The 20,264-nt window shown below is 47.6% G+C and overlaps 1 protein-coding gene across 1 annotated transcript in view; it reads left to right on the top strand.

Moving 5' to 3' along the window:
* ZNRF2 (zinc and ring finger 2) overlaps positions 1–20,264 on the top strand; it is a 128,684-nt gene that overhangs the window by 30,978 nt on the left and 77,442 nt on the right. The window contains exon 2 of the mRNA XM_030206229.1: positions 11,759–11,854. Within this exon, the coding sequence (XP_030062089.1) occupies positions 11,759–11,854 (96 nt within the window). The remainder of the gene's footprint in view (positions 1–11,758; positions 11,855–20,264) is intronic.

Raw genomic sequence — 20,264 nt, 5'->3', positions numbered from 1 at the left:
AAAAGGATTCCCTGCAGTCTCCGCATCATGAAAGAGCCATGTTTGTTCCTTGATGATGGGGATTTCCTGAACCAATGGTGTTTGGTACTAAACAAATGTGCTTTGTATTTGATGATATTGATAGTAGAGACATCTGAAAAGAGGAGTATGTTGAAACCAGTCATTGAAGAAAATATCTCAAAAGGAATAAGAATTTTGATAGTGTGATTTTTAAGTGTTAATAAAAGATTTGACACTAAAAAGAGACATCAAGAAGACCAAACACAACTCGTGTTGAGTCATTGATAAAGTCCTGCACTGCACCATTGTTTTGGAACTTTGTTGTTATCTTTGCTGTTAGTGTGTTACTTAACCCTTCATATCCTCGGGTACAAGCTTAGATTGGGAACCCCCCAGGGATAGGGAAATACCTACTGTACTTGAATGTAACCTACTTTGAGTTACTACTGGAAAAGGTGTGAGCTAAATAAAAATCTAAGGTTAAGAAGATGAAGGGAGATTATCAAATTTTGGGTTTGGATGGTGTAGAGGCAGGATAGTGGAGGCTGTCTGGTGGGAGAGGTGGATGGGGGGTTGAGAATAGCTGGGATGGGATTGGAGCAGGTATGTATGGTAGAGTACTCTCCCAGTCCAATATCCGTAAACAAGTCAGGTTTTCAGGATATTACTAACAAATATGTTTGTGAGACTTACATGCTTACTACCTCCATTGTATTCAAATCTTTCATGCATATTCATTAGGGTATCTTGAACCTGATTTGTTGGTGGCTCTCAAGGGCTGGAAGTGTAGAAGGGGGGGGGGGGAGGGAAAGTGATGTGGAGATGGGCTGAAGGAGAGGTTGGTGTTTTGTTTTTTTTTAATGAGGAGGAGAGGGTTGAATGGGCTAAGAGGAAGAAAGTATGGGAAAGTAGCCATGATGCTAGTTACACTAATCTTTCTGAATGCACCTTATCAGCTCAGAAGGGGAACCTCCCCTTAGAGTGCCAGCTGCTGTCATGTCTCTTGCAGGGAAAATATTTTGCCATAGTGGTTGACACTTAAAGATCGGGAAAAATCACTGAGCATTGAGCCACTTGTTTTGATTCCATATTTCCTAGTCCAGTAGTATCATACATAACATTCTATAACAGTATCTAATTGATTACTAGCAGCTACAGGAACAGTGTTAACTATTTGTATTTAAGCAAGTAGGAAAGCATGGCATTCTTTCAAATACTCTGCAAGTGTGTGTGTATCTGTGTGCACATGAGTGCATGGGTTTGTGTCTGCATTATTTGACGTGATGGAGGGTAGGTGAGGTAGTTTCAATGAAGCAGCTCCCAAACTTTCTATTGTATTGGAAAGAATACAATGAAATTGTGTTGTGCTATATCTAACCAATAGATATATCCTTTAAATTTTTTCAGATTAACAGTATTTTACATTTAAATTACAGGGTACCACTGCAACAAGGCAACAGATAGGTACTGCATTGCTTCACACCATCACTTGGAAGCTGTATACATAGCAACTAAGTAACAAACTAAGATTGCCACCAGGCGTTCTCATACATAGCAACCATTAAAAAAGCTATATGGTTCAATCAGTAGGTTGCAGAGTAAAATGTACAACTGAAAAATGAAATGCATATCTGAATCACTAGGGGTCAGTCCAGTAGGGATAGGGGTGTAACAGCAGAGGGAGGAGATGGAAGTTATTTCTTAAGACATTCTCAACTTCCTTGTCATCAGCTGTAAATGAATCCATTAACTGATGGGTTATGTCCGCCTACCAGCAGGTGGAGATAGAGAACACTGAAAAACCATAGTGCTCTATGGACGGCTAGCTCCATCAGCCTTCAGTATTGCTCTATCTCCCAGCAGGTGTGGACGTAGCTTGATCAGCTCCTGGAAAAATTCTGCCTGGGGTGGCTCCTGTGCTTTTGCCAGTTGAAGCAGGGATGTTGTGGCTGGTGGTGCCCAATTTGAAGGTATATAGGTTCGCTCTTTCCCTGCCTTACCCGTCCCCCTGCCTACCGGAGCACCTCTGTTGCTGCCTGCCTCCAACTTTCCTCACAGTGTTAAGAAAAAAAAAAAAAGAATACGCATTGGTTCTGTGTGGCTATTCTGAGGCTATTTTTCACGTGCAGCTTGACCGGAGCTCGTTTGACTCGGTCTTTTGAGGTGAGAGTGGTGCCCAGCTCCTCCAGGGAGGTCCTGCGGACGGCCTTCCAATCGGGGTAAGTTTTTTGGTGCGAAGCCGCCATTTTACTTATATAATTCTGTCCGGTCGGTAATTCTGTCCGGTCGGACGATGGCTGCTGAAGCAGTTAAACGCTGCTCCCTTTGTGGTAAACGTAGATCAGCAGCGGGGCTCTGTAAGACGTGCTCTTCAGACCTAGAGCTGGTACGAGCATGGCGAGCGATGATTCTTCCCGCTCAATGGAGCTGGCAGCAGGCGCCATTTTGGAAGTGCCGCACGCTTCAACCCTCGCTGTTGCAGAGGAGTCTGAGTGCAAGGGGACGCCTCGGTTAGAGGCTACCAGAGGAGCTCCTGTTCCCATTTCTCCTGATTCGGAGATGGAGGGTCAGGGTGAGTGTTTCTCCTCGGAGTTTGTGCTTTTAATGCATAAAGCTTTCATGCTGAAAGAGCTCTGCCGCATGTGTCTGACACTGCGCTGCTACCCCGGTTTCCCCCCCCCCCCCCCCCCCCCCCCCCCCGGTTGTTGATGGCCCGGGGCTGGCTGATTCCCCCGAGCGTGGAAGGACGCAAAACACAGCCGGGTAAATTCCCCGTCGGAGAGTGGCGCACTTCCCTCCCCCCCCCCCCCCCCCCCCCCCCCCCCCCCGTGGTCGGGCGGTGAGGGTTCTGGCAGGGCCTCTTGGTCTGAAGAGCCAGAGGAAAGTGCCGGTTTGCCACTGGATCTGGATGATCCCAATGCGGTGAGGATTTTCCACCGCGTTGAGCTGCCAGCGCTACTACTACTACTCATTTCGGACGCCTTGCAGGCCCACTCGATTGATGATCCTGCCAAGGGCGAGGCCTCCTCTATTAATCCGAGGATGACGAGTACTAAGAAGCCTGCTCGAGCCTTTCCTGTGCATGACTCCATCCAAGAACTTATTTCAGCTCAATGGTCTGAACCCGAAGGGCCTTTGAAAGTGGCCAGGGCTATGGGTCAGCTTTACCCTCTAAGTGAGGAGCACTTGGCCCCTTTGGGGATGCCTAAAGTGGACACCTTGGTCACGGCGGTGACTAAGAGGACCACCCTCCCCGTAGAGGGAGGGGTTGCCCTGAAAGACATACAGGACCGGCGGCTTGAATCCGCGTTGAAACGGTCATTTGCAATCTCGGGCCTTGCCTTAAGGGCATCTATATGCAGTTCCTATGCTGCCCGGGCCTGCCTTCCTTGGTTACAACAGGCAGTGGAACAGCCTGAGGATGGTGCGGAGTCCCTCGCTGAGGTTGCACCGCGGGTGGAGTCAGCCCTGTCATTTTTAGCTGATGCCCTCTATGATCTGGTCAGAGCTTCGGCTAAACAGATGTCTGCGGCAGTTGAGGCCTGCCGCCTTCTATGGCTTCAGCATTGGGCGGCTGACATGGCCTCTAAGCACAGGCTGTTGAAGCTTCCCTTTCGGGGCCACCTGTTATTTGGAGAGGAGCTGGAGAAGATTGTGAAAGACCTGGGGGACCCTACACCCCAGCGCTTACCCGAGGATAGGCCGAGGCCTTCTTCCAAGGGTTCTGTGTGGCCCTCCTCTTCCAGACCTCACTTCCGTGAAGCTCGCAGGTATCACCCGGGGCGCTCTGCTGGGGTTTCTCAATGTGCCCATTTTCAGCAGAGGAACTCCTTTCATAGTAGATGACGGCAGAAAAAGACCTGCACGGTTCATCCAGTCTGCCCAACAAGATAACTCATATGTGCTACTTTTTGTGTATACCTTACTTTGATTTGTCCCTGTGCTCTTCAGGGCACAGACCGTATAAGTCTGCCCAGCACTATCCCCGCCTCCCAACCACCAGTCCCGTCTCCCACCACCGGCTCTGGCACCTGATCTCGACTAAGCTCCTGAGGATCCATTCCTGCTGCACAGGATTCCTTTATGATTATCCCACGCATGTTTGAATTCCGTTACCGTTTTCATTTCCACCACCTCCCGCGGGAGGGCATTCCAAGCATCCACTACTCTCTCCGTGAAAAAATACTTCCTGACATTTTTCTTGAGTCTGCCCGTCTTCAATCTCATTTCATGTCCTCTCGTTCAATCGCCTTCGCATCTCCGGAAAAGGTTTGTTTGCGGATTAATACCTTTCAAATATTTGAACGTCTGTATCATATCACCCGTTTCTCCTTTCCTCCAGAGTATACATGTTTAGTTCAGCAAGTCTCTCCTCATACATCTTGTAACGCAAATCCCATACCATTGTCGTAGCTTTTCTTTGCACCGCTTCAATTCTTTTTACATCCTTAGCAAGATACGGCCTCCAAAACTGAACACAATACTCCAGGTGGAGCCTCACCAACGACTTATACAGGGACATCAACACCCCCTTTCTTCTGCTGGTCACACCTCTCTCTATACAGCCTAACAACCTTCTAGCTACGGTCACCGCCTTGTCACACTGTTTCGTCGCCTTCAAATCTTCATATACTATCACCCCAAGATCCCTCTCCCCGTCCGTACCTATCAGACTCTCCCTGCCTAATACATATGTCTCCTGTGGATTTCTATTCCCTAAGTGCATCACTTTGCATTTCTTCACATTGAATTTTAATTGCCAAACCTTAGACCATTCTTCTAGCTTCCTCAGATCCTTCTTGTTTTCCACTCCCTCCGGGGTGTTCACTCTGTTACAGATCTTAGTATCATCCGCAAATAGGCAAACTTTACCTTCTAACTCTTCGGCAATGTGACTCGCAAATATATTGAACAGAATCGGCCCCAGCACCGATCCCTGAGGCACTCCACTACTCACCTTTCCCTCCTCCGAGCGAATTCCATTCACCACCACCCTCTGGCGTCTGTCTGTCAACCAGTTTCTAATCCGGTTCACCACTTCGGGTCCTATCTTCAGCTCATCCAGTTTATTTAAGAGCCTCCTGTGGAGAACCGTGTCAAAAGCTTTGCTGAAATCTAAGTAGATTACGTCCATAGCTCGTCCCTGATTCAATTCTCCTGTCACCCAATCAAAGAACTCAATGAGATTCGTTTGGCACGATTTCCTTTTGGTAAAACCATGTTGTCTCGGATCTTGAAACTTATTGGCTTCCAGGAAATTCACTATCCTCTCCTTCAGCATCGCTTCTATTACTTTTCCAATAACTGAAGTGAGGCTTTCGCTCGGACAAGCGTTCAGCAGCGGCCGGTTCAAGGCCTGGAGTTCAGGGGCGGCCCCCTCAATGACGGGGCGCTGGTCCATTCCTCGATTCCTGCAGTAGGAGGACGTCTTTCCCTCTTTCTCGAGGAATGGACCAAGGTTACCTCCGATCAGTGGGTCCTGGACCTGATCAGAGAAGGTTACCGATTGAAATTTAGCGCCCCGGTGAGAGACGTGTTTGTGGAGTCCCGATGCGGTACTGCCGTCAAACGGGCGGCGGTAGAGGAGACCTTACAAGTTGTTGCACCTTGGAGCGATGATCCCTGTGCCTCCCGCTACTCCATTTACTTTGTGGTGCCTCGAAAAGGCGGGTCTTTCCGATCGATCCTCAACTTAAGGTCAGTCAACGAGGCTCTAAGAGTGTGACCTTTTCGCATGGAAACCTTGCGCTCCGTCATTGCGGCGGTACAGCCAGGAGAATTTCTCACGTCTCTGGACCTAAAAGAAGCTTACTCGCACATTCCTATTTGGCCCCCGCATCAACGGTTTCTCCGGTTTGCGGTGTTGGGAAAACATTTCCAGTTTTGGGCCTTGCCTTTTGGCCTCGCCACAGCTCCCCGCACCTTTTCCAAGGTTATGGTGGTAGTAGCTGCTTTTCTCAGGTGACAGGCTATCCGGGTTCACCCGTACCTCGACGACTGGCTCATCAGAGCAGATTCGGCAGATGAAAGTTGTCTGGCCACAGCCACTGGCTCATCAGAGCGGATTTGGCAGATGAAAGTCGTCTGGCCACAGCCAGAGTGGTCTCAGTACTGCAATCTCTGGGCGGGGTCATCAGTATACCCAAAAGTCACCTGACCCCCTCTCAATCTCGAATATTTTGGGGGTCCGGTTTGACACGGCCTCGGGGATTGTCTTTCTATCCGACCAAACGCGGTGCAAGCTTCAGAATCAGGTCTGTCTGCTCCTGCGGATGCCTCGCCTGCGAGCTTGGGACTTTGTCCAGCTGCTGGGGTCGATGACGGCCACTTTGGAGGTAGTGCCATGGGCGAGAGCACACTTGAGACCTCTGCAGATTGCCCTGCTTCAACGATGGTCTCCAATGTCCCAGGATTATCAATGCAGACTCACGTGGTACCCTGCGGACCGGCTCAGTATGGAATGGTGGCTCTCCGACAGCATGCTGCGGCGAGGAATGCCGCTGGCGCTTCCCTCTTGGTGCCTGGTGATAACCAATGCCAGCCTGGTCAGCTGGGGAGCACATTGCAAGGGAAGCTATGCCCAGGGCCTGTGGACACCCGCGGAATCGGGGTGGTCCATCAATCACTTGGAACTGAGAGCAATATTCCAGGCTCTTCTGGCCTTTTACAAGACTCTGGAGGGGCTGGCTGTCAGAGTTCTATCGGACAATACGACAGCTGTGACCTACATAAATCGACAGGGCAGCACTCAGTGCAGAGCACTGGCCGCGGAGGCCGCTCAGATTTGCCATTGGGCCGAGCTACATCTGCAGCTACTGTCAGCAGCTCACATAGCAGGTCAGAGCAGCGTGCAAGCCGATTTTCTAAGCAGGCATCAAATTAACCCAGCGGAGTGGGAACTGTAAGACGAAGTGTTTCTTCAGATCTGTGCCAAATGGGGAACACCCGTAGCAGATCTAATGGCGTCAAGCACAAATGCCACAGTCCCGTGCTTTTTTAGCAGACGGGAAAGATCCTCGCTCGGCGGGGTTGGATGCCTTGGCTCAACCCTGGCCTCCGGGCCTCCTGTATGTGTTCCCTCCTTGGCCCTTGATAGGGCGAGTCCTCCTTCGAATTCGGCTACATCAATGAGTGGTGATTCTCATTGCCCCAGATTGGCCCCGGCGGCCGTGGTACGCGGACCTCCGGCAGATGCTGGTGGAGGCCCCTCTTCCTTTGCCTCTGGTACCGAACCTGTTGATGCAGGGCCCGGTGACCATGGAGGATCCCTGCCGCTTTGGTCTTAAGACATGGCTCTTGAGAGGGCGCAATTGAGAGACAAAGGCTATTCTAACAAAGTCATATCCACTCTCTTGCAGGCCTGCAAGCGGTCCACTTCCATTGCTTATGCTCGGATCTGGCGCCAGTTTGAGGTGTGGTGTGTTTCAAAGGCGATCACACCCACGAGGGCTACAGTCTTGCCGATACTGGAGTTTTTGCAGGATGGTTTACAAAAAGGCTTGGCCTACAATTCCCTGCGAGTGCAAGTGGCAGCATTGGCATGCTTTCCAGTGAAGGTCTCTGACCTTTCCCTGGTCGCTCATCCGGACGTTGCCCAATTTCTAAGAGGGGCACTCTGGCTACGACCGCCAGTGCGGCTGCCATGTGTGGCTTGGAACTTGGGGCTGGTGTTGAAGGCGCTCCAGTGTTCGCCCTTCGAGCCGCTGAGGTGAGCTTCAGAGAAGGATGTGACTCTAAAGACAGTCTTTTTGGTGGCCATAACCTCGGTGAGACGTGTGTCTGAGCTCCAGGCTCTGTCCTATCGAGACCCCTTTCTGCAATTCTCAGAGTCCAGAGTTACGGTGTGTACTGTGCCTTCCTTCCTGCCTAAGGTGGTTTCAGCATTTCACCTAAACCAGCCCATTTATCTGCCCTCCTTTACTAGGGAGGAGTTTCCGGAATCTTTTGGGCAGTTACATCTTCTGGATGTTCGCAGGGCTCTCTTGCAGTATCTGCAAATGTCAAATGACTTCAGGACCTCTTATCACCTTTTTGTCTTGTTGTCAGGTCCTCAAAGAGGGTCTCCAGCGTCTAAGGCCACTATAGCCCGTTGGCTCAAGGAAGTCATTTTTTCTGTGTATCTGCTGTCAGGGCAGTCTCCGCATGATGCATTTAAAGCGCATTCCACGAGAGCGATTTCCTCTTCGTGAGCCGAAACAGGAGCACTCTCTCTTCAGGAGATCTGTAGTGCGGCTACTTGGGCTTCTAAGCTCTCCTTCATCCGGCATTACAAGCTGGATATGCAGCGAAGCGGGACGTGCATTTTGGAGCGCAAGTGCTTGCTCGGGGAGTGACAGATTCCCGCCCTAACTAGGGAGTACTTTTGTACATCCCATCAGTTAATGGATTCATCTGCTGCCGATGACAAGGAAGGGAAAATTAGGTTCTTACCGTGGTAATTTTCTTTCCTTTAGTCACAGCAGATGAATCCATGATCCCTCCCTGTCTGTTTATTTGTTCAGTTGTTTCCTGCAGACATGTTCCCTCATTGGGAGAAGTTGGAAAACATTCTTCAGGATTTCTGTTCTTTTACAGGAGGTTGAGTTCGTCCCTCCTTTGTGTGAATATTGCTCCTGTTCTGGGGCATTCATTCGCTGTGAGGAAAGTTCATATTACTCTACTTTGAGGATACACTCTGCTTTGGAAGTTTCAAATACTGAAGGCAGATGGAGCTAGCCGTCCATAGAGCACTATGGTTTTTCAGTGTTCTCGATCTCCACCTGCTGGTAGGCAGACATAACCCATCAGTTAATGGATTCATCTGCTGTGACTAAAGGAAAGAAAATTACCAAGGTAAGAACCTAATTTTCCCATGCTTTCCCCACTAACTCCTTTGTGTGGGTGTACATATGTGAATATGTATCTGTAGTGGCTCTGTATATGTTCATGACCAGGAGAGGAGGTACAGCCTGAAAGGAGAAATTGTGCATGTTTATACTGCAATCAGTGGAACTCCCTTTGTCTGAGGATAAGCAGTATACCAAGTCCTCACATCATGAATGTCACCCACTGAGCCTGTGTAGGAAACTTCTCTAGCTTAGAATATACTCTGCTTTTCCATCACTCTAGTACTTATACACATCATTTCTCGCGTATTGCAGGAACCTCTTCAGCCTTTGTCCTTTCCTAGGATGAGTGTGTGCCACCAGAGCTTTCTCCAAGATATTTTCTATTAAATTTGCAGTTTTTGTAAGCTTTTTTCTCATGTCCTGTTGCTGTTTGATATTTTTTTCCCTCTTTAGCATCTTAGTGGTTTGTTTCAAGTTTCCTTTCTTTTTTAACATTATCTGGTATAGGCCTCAGTGAGGACCTTGGGCTACCCAGTTCGGGTATTTATCATAACTAACTGAGTCATTTGATTTTGGTATTTTTGTGGACTAGTTGTCTCAAAAAAAGTCCCCAGCAGCTTTAAGAGCACTTGGTGCCTGACCATGATCCCTTTCATTGTAAATTATGTTCACATGTCCAAGAGAACTCTTCATAGTCAAGAGAAGAAGTGTGAACATTTTTGGCACTGAAGTCCAGTCCATTGACTTTGGCCACAGAAACATTGTTCTCCATGGTTCCCAGAGCTCCGTTGGATGCTGGGGATGCATTGGCATCAAAATTGTTCAGTTTACCCATGACATCAAACATCAATAAAATGCTATCATCACCAGTCATCATCTGATTACTTCCTAAAGAAGATGGATTCATCCAACTTCATCGAAGCTAAAGCATTGTAATGCCAAATGGCCAGGTACAGGCTGGGGTGTATCAGCTTCATCAGAATGCAACTTTAGTGCCAAGATCACTGGTGTCTTTGAAGTGCCCCAATGTGAAGACCTCTTTCTCAGTATCAAAGGAGGGTACAACAGTCAACTAAGGACCCAGTGACTCAGGAGGCTGTGGCTGCTTCTACTGCATTCCCTGTCCTTTTGTTGGTGGCAGCATTCAAGGCACAGCTCATAAGGAGACTTGATAAGCAGATGGCCTGCGTATTTGCTTTGCATGGTGCTGTGACTTTGATGTAGAGTAGGTTTGGCTAGTCAGTCTTCCAGAATCTTTTTGGGATTAGAATCTAACTCCATCCCTTCTAGGCCCATTTTAAAAAAATGTTTCAGCCTAAATGTAGAAATACATAATGGTTGCAACCGAAAATATGTTGGTATCTGCCTGTTGCATCACCATTGTTATTGCTTTTCCCTTTTTCTGTAGAAGGTAACCTTTAGCTTGGGAATCTCATGATATGCAGACTTGCTATCCTGCTTTTTTTCAGCGAAAACCAAATTACTTACATTTAATAGGTTTTTCTCCATGGACAACAGGATAAAAGCTGTCCTATATCCACCCACTCCCCCCCCCCCCTCCCCAGGAGTTGTACTTAAGCTAAACATAGACTGAAGGGGCCCTGCATAAGAGCAACAGGTGAAAAATGGCACACATACATGATGGAGGGAGAAGCTTGAGTGGGTTATGTCTGAAATCGCACATAATATGATAACTTATATTCTGCTGTTCACCGAGAACACCTGCTACAGGTAGGTAATAGGTAATTTTTTTTTCTGCCTTAGGGTAGGATGTGTTGCTACTCATAGCCCCTTGATGAAATTCATAGAAGATTCAGCAACACAGGTGACTTCATAATTTTTAAGTCTTGTAACTTAAAAAGTAACAGGAGGAGATTAACAGGAGGAGTAGCCTAGTGGTTAGTGCAGCGGACTTTGATCCTGGGGAACTGGGTTTGATTCCCACTGCAGCTCCTTGTGACTGTGGGCAAGTCACTTAACCCTCCATTGCCCCAGGTACAAAATAAGTACCTGTATATATGTAAATCTCTTTGAATGTAGTTGCAAAGTACCACAGAAAGGCAGTATATCAAGTCCCATTTCCCTTTCCCTAATGTTTTGGGTTTTTACTATTAGGGTTTTGGTAGTTGGGGAGGGGAATCTGATCAAATGTTTTCTTTACTGTAATCTTTCTAGATTCTTCATATTGGCATTTTTTTCTGTAGAGTGATTTTAAAACTTAAGGTTTTTTGTTTGTTTGTTTTCTCTCATTGTTAATAGTATGCAAAAAGCAAATAATTGCCACATGTTATAGTAGACAAATACATTAAGTAAACAAATTACTCATGGTAAGATGGATCTTGACACGTGCCAAGTATTGGGCTGGTTTTGTTTTTACGGTTCTTTCTCTCAAAGCCATGCTTCTAGTCCCCAGAATTTATTAGCATAGGGCCAGTTTTTGCATATTTTGTCTATACTTATATTTCTATGTGTTGAGGTGGAAGAGCAAAAACTTACTCTGTCCATTTTGTTTCATTTTTAAAACCTGTATATTGGCATCAGTGGTGTAGAGGCATGCTGAATCTAGTCTCCGAGAGCCACACTTTTTATTATTTTAAACTTTACCCTTTTTAGCATGGTTCCTCTCCTTTCTGTAGTAACAGGAAATAACTGTAATGTAGGAGAACCTCAATAGGGTCCTGAAGAGTTATGGAAGTTGGGTAATTATTCTATAATATACCACTAATCACTTTCACTATTCTGAGGAGAGATTGCCTGTGCCCTTGTAACAGTATCCCTTGTGCTGCTGTTTAAGGAGTGAGCAATCATTCATTTCTCCATTCATGAAAGCATTTGGTGAAATCTGATCTGTCCTGTGTGCATAGTCTCAGTATTGCAAACTATTGTAGCAACCAATTGAAGTCTTTTACAAGTATCTGTCTTTTTTTTAGGATTCAAGTGCCCTGTATGTTCAAAATTTATACCTACGGATGAAATGGATTTGCATCTTGTAATGTGTTTGACAAAGCCAAGAATAACGTATAATGGTAAGTGAATTTATAATATTGTGTTCCAGCTGTTAATTGCACTGCTTTTCTGCCTGCACATTGGGTGTGTTCTTGACTCCTATAGGAAGACTTGATGACATTGAATATTTATGTAGAGTTCAGTTTTTGGAATTTACATCTGTTAACTTTTATATGTACCACAGGAAGGGAAGAAATTGTTTTCTCTGGTTTTACACTGCATTGCAGTGTGTGGCTTTTTGGAGTTCAATTTTTACCTACAATTTATTTTTGTGGTAACTTACTCTGTACTTTTAGTGTGGGTCTGTTGTGTTCAGTATGTGTGACTGAGGCCATGTATTCTGGTAGCATGGAGTTTGTAGGTATTTGTGATAATCTTACTTATTCAGTTTTTCCATTGTGTATTGATACACATTACAATATTTATGGTGCTGCTCTTTTCTGGGTAGGCCCCTTTTGTAAGTTCTGGTACTGAGTGGCATTCATAGGGTTTTGTGTTAAATGTGTCTGGTATTGGACAGAGTTCATGTTATTGTTAGCTGAATTGGGCATTATTTTATTTGATGAGTTCTATGGGAAAATGTCAGTTCTTCTCTGTAGTCATTGAGCAAGGGGGACTTCTATGACTACAGAATGTTTACAGTTAACACCATGATAGTCCAATGTGCAGGGTCAGTATTTTTTTTTTTTATATTAAATTATATAGCCTAGAACTCTGCTAGAATTTTTGCTGACTGTAATCAACAATTGCAAGTTCACTTTAAGTATCTTTGGGAATATAGATTGTATTTTGTTTTCCTTCGGGAAATTACCTGGCCAGTGTTCAGAGTGAGGGGGCTCTCTCCCTTTTGTATGACTTGGGGGGGGGGGGGGCAGGGCACTATTTTCATCACTGATTTCCTTGATCTGCCCAGGGAGGAGGGGTAGGGAGAGAAGGGAACATGACAAGGTTCATATAGGGCATCAGATACGCTTGAGTTGGCCCTACAAGTTGGTAAGTTTTCTCACAGGGACTTCTAGTTCATTGTAAAGCAGTCTATAACATCATATACAAGTTCCTGTAATTTAAGAATTTATTGCACAATCTATTCTGCTTCCTTATTTGGATTATTGCAATTCAGTGTATTGTGGGGTTACTGAAAAATTGTTGGCTAGATTGCAGTTGCTACAAAATACTTCAGCCAAATTAGTCTTTCATTTAGGAAAGTTTGAGAGTCCCGGTTGCGAAGGTTGCACTGGTTACCTGTAAGGTCTAGGATTAAATTTAAAACAGCATGCTTTGTTTAGTTGCTCTAAGGTCTTCAGAGAGATTCTCAGTATTTAAGCATTCCCAAGCATTTTCTTTCTGCATGGAGTACCTGTTCTTTTAAATTGGATTTTCCTTCTTTTAGAAATATGTTAAAATTTGCAGGTAGCTTCTTTGCCTAACAGGGTGCCTTAATTTGGAATCAACTTCCTCTTCAAATTTGATACTTCAAGAGGACAGGTTCCTGAGGAAATCTTGGTGAATGTCTTTCTGCCAGAAGCCTAACCATATAATGTAGCCAGCAAGGCCTGTACAGGACAACAAGGATCACCAGAAAGTGGCACCTCATTATGTGCAGCATCTGTCCAGTGAGAGGCCACTATTCAAACATGTATAGTGGATGTCAGGAGCAGGATATCTGCTAGCATTGAACTGCAGACAGACACCATAGTGACATCAAAGTTTCTATGAATTTGAGTGTATACTTGCTGAAGTCACCCCAATGACTTGCTGGTCTGAAGTGAGGCAGGCCCATTCCAAGTAAACCAGCCTGCGGGCAGTCATTTGGGGGCCTTTGGGATTTGAGAACAAACATGCACCGCAAAAGGGCTGACTCTTCCTGAATTTTCCTGCTGTCAGCTGAGCAGGACAAACCATACTTGGTGGATCTAAAACTATTTCAGTCTGTGAACTGAGATTGCCTGATGAACCCCCAGCAGAAGCTTGGGAGTGGTTAGCCGAGATCTTTCACAAACTTCTCCAAGCTTTCCCAAAGAGAAACCTTCCCTGAAAAGGCAGCTTGCCAAGGGTTTTTTTTTTTTTTGAATGCTGATTTGGCCAACCAAAGACTTCAGCCATGCTGGGTCCACTGGAGAGGGATCCCTCATAGCCCTGCAGGTCAGTGAACACCCATCATTGATCAGATCTTCTTGAAGGAGGGGGCACAGCCTCCCCATGATTGTGCAGTCCTCAACACTGTCTCTAGCGAGTCCCACTTAGCCAGGATCATCCTTCAGAGTTCTTTGTAAGGAACCATTTTGTAGACTTTTTAAAACATTCAGCCTTGCACTTATGACAGCTGAAGGGAGAAAGAAACATGGGAGAAGTAGAAAGGTCCTTATGACTAAATTGCTGAACAGTCCCCCTCATTCTCTCCACTCCAGCTGACTGACCTTTTTTCCTTCCCCCCTCCCCCAATAGCAAGGATGGTCTCAGGATCATGCCGTGCCTTGTGCCTATTTCTTCATGCAGCAACTTCCTTCCAAGGCTGACCATGCAGGAGACATGGTCAGGAGTCAATATGAATGCATTTTTGTTTGTGGCCCCGTAATCTGATCACCGGTTGTTCCCTGAAGTCCTGTGAAGCTGCAGCGAGAGCACCTCCAACTGCCCCATGTCTCATTCTGCCCCACCTGTGATGGAGCTTGCTGTTGTGCTAATGCAGCAAGCCCCTTTACCTTCTTCCCACCGGTATGACTGCTTTTCCACTCCATCCTGGGAATGCCTTTTCAGCCTCTGAGCCCTGACAACAATTGCTGCTGGCTCCCTTCTCTATGCTGCTTCAATTGCCCCTTTTTTTCTGAACGTTTTTTTTTTTTAATAAACAGGCAGAGGCTCTGTGGGGGATCAAGGAAGAGGGAGGAGGCAGGATAGGGGAAGGTTTGAGGAAAACTGACCTGTCCTTACTACACCCCCTGGCAAGTGGGCCCTTAAGGCAGCACCTCTCAAACCAGTCCTTGGGGCACACCCGAGTAGCCATGGTTTCAGGATATCTGCATTGTATATGTATGAGATTTGGATGCACTGCCTCATTGGTATGCAAATCTATTTCATGCATATTCATTGTGGATATCCTGAAAACCCAACTGAATGCCCCAAGAACTGGGTTGAAAACCACTGCCTTAGGGTCCATGCTGCCAGAGATGGAACCACCAAGACGAGACCCTGCGATCCTTTCCTAAAAGGGGCTCTCCTCTGGCTCAATTTGGGCAGAAGTCTTTAGACTGATACCAACTTGTACATACGGTGCCCAAATACTAAAATACCCTGCACACCAATCCAAACTGCAATCACCTGAAGAGGGAGGAAGGGAGAGGGCAGGCATCCCTTCTAGAATAGCCCTGTAAGAACCTATGCCAGAGTAACCTCACTGGGCCAAAGCTTGAGGCTATGGAGGGGCAAGAAACCCCTCTGTGCTCAAATAAGACTGTAATCCAACCATGGGAGCCTAAACCATCCTGCCACAGGCACTGGACACAAACAGCTTGCATCCAGAGAAGTCAGGCCTGTTAACACAAACATCTTGCTGCTCCAGTCCAACTTGCATCATTGCTGGAGGCATAAAATACTTAGTATCCTGGCTGCACCACCTGTTTAAATTAGTTAGGCCTTCTGCCTCGATCTGTTGTTGAAGGGGACATAATCTGCTAGTCCGGGCTGGTCTAGAGGATAAGCAAATAACTTTTTCTCCCCACTTCTGAACATTTTTTCTTGAGTTTAAACTTAGGTGACCAGATCTCCACAATCTCTTCAATCCTCTGTACTTTAATTTTCATCTCCTCTGAATGCTATAAGAGTTTGAGGCTTGAATTCCTAAGCAAAATTTATAAATAAGTATATGCAATCCATTTGATTAGGCACCAATTCCAATTTTAAGGTAACTTGTCTAAATTAGAATGACTCTGTCTAATGTGTTTAAGTCAACTGTATTCAATTTACCATATCCAATTTTCTTAATCCCCCCCAGAACAAAAAACCTCTATTGATTTTTGTATTCTGCAATTCTCCGAGGACAAGCAGGCTGGATTATGCTCACAACTGGGTCGTTGTCCGCGACAGCCCAGGAGACCTGGAAAAATTTGCACAGCAAAAAGAAGAGCTTTCTAGAACGCTCCGTTGCATAGGACCAACACACTGCGCATGCGCGAATGGCTTTCCGCCCGTGACGCGAGCGTGCCCTCCTCACCTTTTTAAGTTTTCTTATTTTTTCATCGCAGCCGCCCTTAGGCTGCTTGGCCGGGTGATTTTTTCCTTTTTCGTGCCTTTTTCTTTGGCACCATCGAGTCTTTTAATTTTGCAGCCGCTGTTTTCCCGTCCATATCATCGAGGACTCCCAGCTGCTTCAAGCGCTCTACTCGCTGCAACCGGACCATCTCGGGCGTGGTGTCTCCAGTGCTTTGGGCCCGACCATCTGCCAGCTGCCTGCAAGCTCTGTCTTGAAGAAACGGACCCAAGTGGCTCGGGAGGCTCAACGTGAGAAACTTTTTTTTTCTGATCAGTCCAGTCCTTCAACGTCAGCATCGACATCGGTACAGAGGTCGGCGGCGTCGACGTTGAGGGAAGCAACGATGGCGAGAGCTCAGGTAATGGCTGCCGAACGACCGCATCATGCTGGGAGCAGTTAGGCATTGCGTGGGTCTCCACCAGTCTTGAGGCCTACTGCTATGCAGGCCCCCTGGGACTGAGCGTCGGCCCCGAGGAGGCGTGAGGATTCCACATCCTCCTCTTCGGTACCGAGGAGTCTCGATGGGCATTGAGCGAAGGCTAAGAAGCACCGTCATCGTTCTCCTTCGATGCACGGTACCGAGAGCTCTGGGGAGCCAAGAGAGTCGGCACCCGAGAAGCGTCAGCGCCGGGAGGATCGCTCACCCTCCATACAGGACGTGCCGATGTGTCAGTCATGTGGTAGCTTGGTATCGGCTCTCAAGCCCCCTCAGATTCTACCACCGACTCCTGCACCGGCCCCCCAGCCTTTTTCGATGGAAGCTCTCGATGAGCACATCAGGGCCCTTCTTCCAGAGCTTCTGGAAGGGTTGCTGCGCTAGTCTGCTTCGGTGTCAGGGGTGCTTGCGCCTTCTGCACCGACTGTGGAAGCGGCATCTGGGCCATCGCCTGTGGTGAGGTCCACGTCCTCGTTACCGCTTGCGGTATCGGCGTCGGCTGCCACCCGAGTCGACTCTCCTTCGACGTCTGTGGAGGAAGCTTTGCCGGCATCCAGGCAGGAGTCAACTTCTCGACACCCCCCAACGAGGTCGTCGATCCTCGACGTCGAGACAGGCTCGGGTTCGGGCTGCTCTTAGAGAGCTTTTGTTCGATACCGATGATGCGCGCTCGTGGGAAGAGGAGGAAGACCCCAGATACTTTTCAGAGGAAGAATCTTGTGGGATTCCCTCTGATCCTACTCCACCAATTGAAAGAAGAATGTCTCCACCTGAGAGTCTTTCTTTCTCATCTTTTGTTCGGGAAATCTCTAAGGACATTCCCTATGGAGGTTGTGGATGAGCTCAGGGCCGAGATGCTCGAGGTCTTGGACTATCCTTCTCCGCCCACAGAGGTTGCAATGGCCCCTTTGCATAACACAGGGAAGTTCTTATACGAAACTGGTCGTTCCCTCTATCTAATCCAGTGGTTCCCAAAAAGTCCGAGTCCCAGTACGGAGTCCATGGAAAGCCTGTAATGGTGAAGGCCCAACTCCCTCATGATTCCATGATGATGGACTCTGCTCTCAGAAGAGCCAAGGTTATTAGAGACTATGCCTCGGCGCCCCCAGGCAGAGAGTCTAGGATCTTGGATTCTTTTGAGAGGAAGATGTATCAGGCCGCAATGCTCGCCGCCAAGATCCAAACTTACCTGCTCTACACGAGCATCCACTTATGGAACTCGGTGAGGCAACTGTCCAGTTTAGGTGAAGCACTTCCTCTGGAGCTCGCCGAACCTTTTCACCAGGTGGTCAGGCAGCAGCAGGCATGTCATAAATTCCTGGCCAGGGGGTCTTACGACATTTTTGATGTGGCATCCCGAGTAGCTGCTCAAGGTATAGTGATGCGCAGACTCTCATGGTTGCGTGTCTCTGACCTGGATCTTAAGACCCAGTAGCGAATGGCGGATGTTCCTTGCCGGGGGTATAATCTTTTTGGAGAAAAAGTAGAGAACATGGTCGATCAGATCTGGTTCCCTCTTCTTCTGGAGTTGTCCTCCGAAGAACCGTGGAGATTGGAGTGTTTTTCGACCCTCATCACCCAGAATGAGGGGTCGCTTCTGCATCCTAACCTCCAGTCTCTGACTCTCATGGCCTGGATGTTGAGAGCTTAGAGGTTGCCTCCTTGGGTCTTTCGGAGGGTGTCTCCCGAGTCTTGCTTGCTTCCAGGAAAGATTCCACGAAAAAGTGTTATTCTTTCAAATAGAGGAGGTTTGCCATCTGGTGTGACAGCAAGGCCCTAGATCCTTTTTCTTGTCCTACACGGACCCTGCTTGAATACCTTCTACACTTGTCAGAGTCTGGTCTCAAGACCAACTCTGTAAGGGTTCACCTTAGTGCAATCAGTGCTTACCATCAACGTGTAGAAGGTCAGCCTATCTCTGGACAGCCTTTAGTAGTTAGTTTCATGAGAGGTTGTCAGGTTCTCAGGTTCAGAGCCCGCGGGGCCGGGCTCTGGAGCAAATGTGAGCCCTTGGGCTGCTGACGAGGAGCGACAGCAGCAGGCAAAACCCACCAACCAACGCTGGGCAAGCACACCGGCACCGGCAGGGACTGCAGGCACCGCCCAGCGAGCCAGAACACATGGACTGGAATCCCCCGGACTGGAGGACACAGGACTGGAACACTGGACTGGAGCACACCGGACTGGTCCACACAGCTTCACCTGCACTTAGCTACTAAGCCCCCCAGGAGTTGAGCTCCTGGGTTCGAGTAGCATGCAGGATTTACTGGATACCGGATGACACAGGGACCAGGACTGGAAACAGAAGTGCTCCTAAACCTAAACTGATCTACGTGCTCCCAAGCCCTAAACCAGCAGGAGTGTTCCTAACAGTAAACTGACAAAAGGACTTCCTAAGCCCTATACTAAACAGGAGCTCCTAAGCCCTGCTCAAGAAAGGGACTTCCTAAGCCCTAAACTAACAGAGCAGGGAACTAAACCCAAAGCTAACACAGGTGCTACTAAGCACCAAGCTACAAGCAGAGCTCTACACTAATAAGCTAAACACAAAACTACCAAGCTACCTAAGCACTGCTCTAGCAAGCTAGATACACCTAACAAGGTGCTTCCTAAGCACTACTCTGGCAAGCAACCAGAAGAGCTCCTAGCACTAAAAGGGAAGACAGGGGAGCCACAAGGAAAAAGCAGGGAAGCTAACACATAAGCCAAAAGTGCTTCTAAAGCACCAAACACCAACAGCAAAGACTGCAATGCTCCCAATAGCACAAACACCAGAAGTACTTCTAACAGCAAATTCTGCAGTGTTCCTAACACCAAACCCTGAAGTACTTCTATCAGCAACAGAGCTTCCAAAGCCCTACACACAGCAATGCTTCTAAAACCAAGAGGGAAAAGCAGAGGAACCAAAGGGAAAAGCAGGAAAGCTAAACACACAGTCACCAGTGCACACTGCACTCACACTAACCTGGACCTTTAGCAAAAGCAAGCAGGGAAACTAGACACAAAGTCAGAAGTGCACACTGCACCACCCTACCTAAAGCAAACACCACTGTTGCAAAAGGCTCTGAAGGAAACAACACCACTTCCTTATCAAGGCCCTCCCTGATGATGTCACACTCCCTAGCCCCAGGCAACAGCACACTGACCCAGAGAGGCCCAACCCACACCAATGCAACACCGTGAAGCACTTGAAGCCAGTACACCCAAAGAGAGGTAGAGCTAACTCAGTCCACCCACACAGCTGTAGTAAAGAGAAACAATTAACCCCATGCTGCTGGAAGCTGCCAGCACAGAGAGACAGAGCCAGCTCAGACAGGCCAGACAAAAGAAACAGAAGCCAGCTAAGAAGCTGACCCCCAGGAAAGAGGTAAGTTTGAGAGGGGTTCTGACCCAATCATAACAGCACCTCCCCCTCAAGGCTCCCGTGTCCCCACGGGAGCTCCAGGTCTCAAAAGACAATTTAGGTCTCCATGGATAGCTGTGGTGAAATCTCCCAATGGGTTTCACAACATAAATCTGGGCGGCTGGGCAGGATATGACAAGTACATCTGGAACTAGGAAACCAGAGTGGCTTTGGCAGCCATGAGGCTCTTTAGGACGGCTGCTAGGCAGGATCAGAGTCTTGGATCCAACAAGTGGAGTTCTATTCAACAGGAACCATCTCCTGAAGGAGTCCACAACTTCCTTGACTTCCTGGCACTCCACTGTAGCAGCCAGAACTGGGCTAGAGCCCACACCCATTCTG

This window comes from Microcaecilia unicolor, chromosome 1 (genome assembly GCF_901765095.1).
Source record: "Microcaecilia unicolor chromosome 1, aMicUni1.1, whole genome shotgun sequence".
Classification (NCBI taxonomy): domain Eukaryota; kingdom Metazoa; phylum Chordata; class Amphibia; order Gymnophiona; family Siphonopidae; genus Microcaecilia; species Microcaecilia unicolor.
This window is presented reverse-complemented; position numbering and strand designations above follow the sequence as displayed.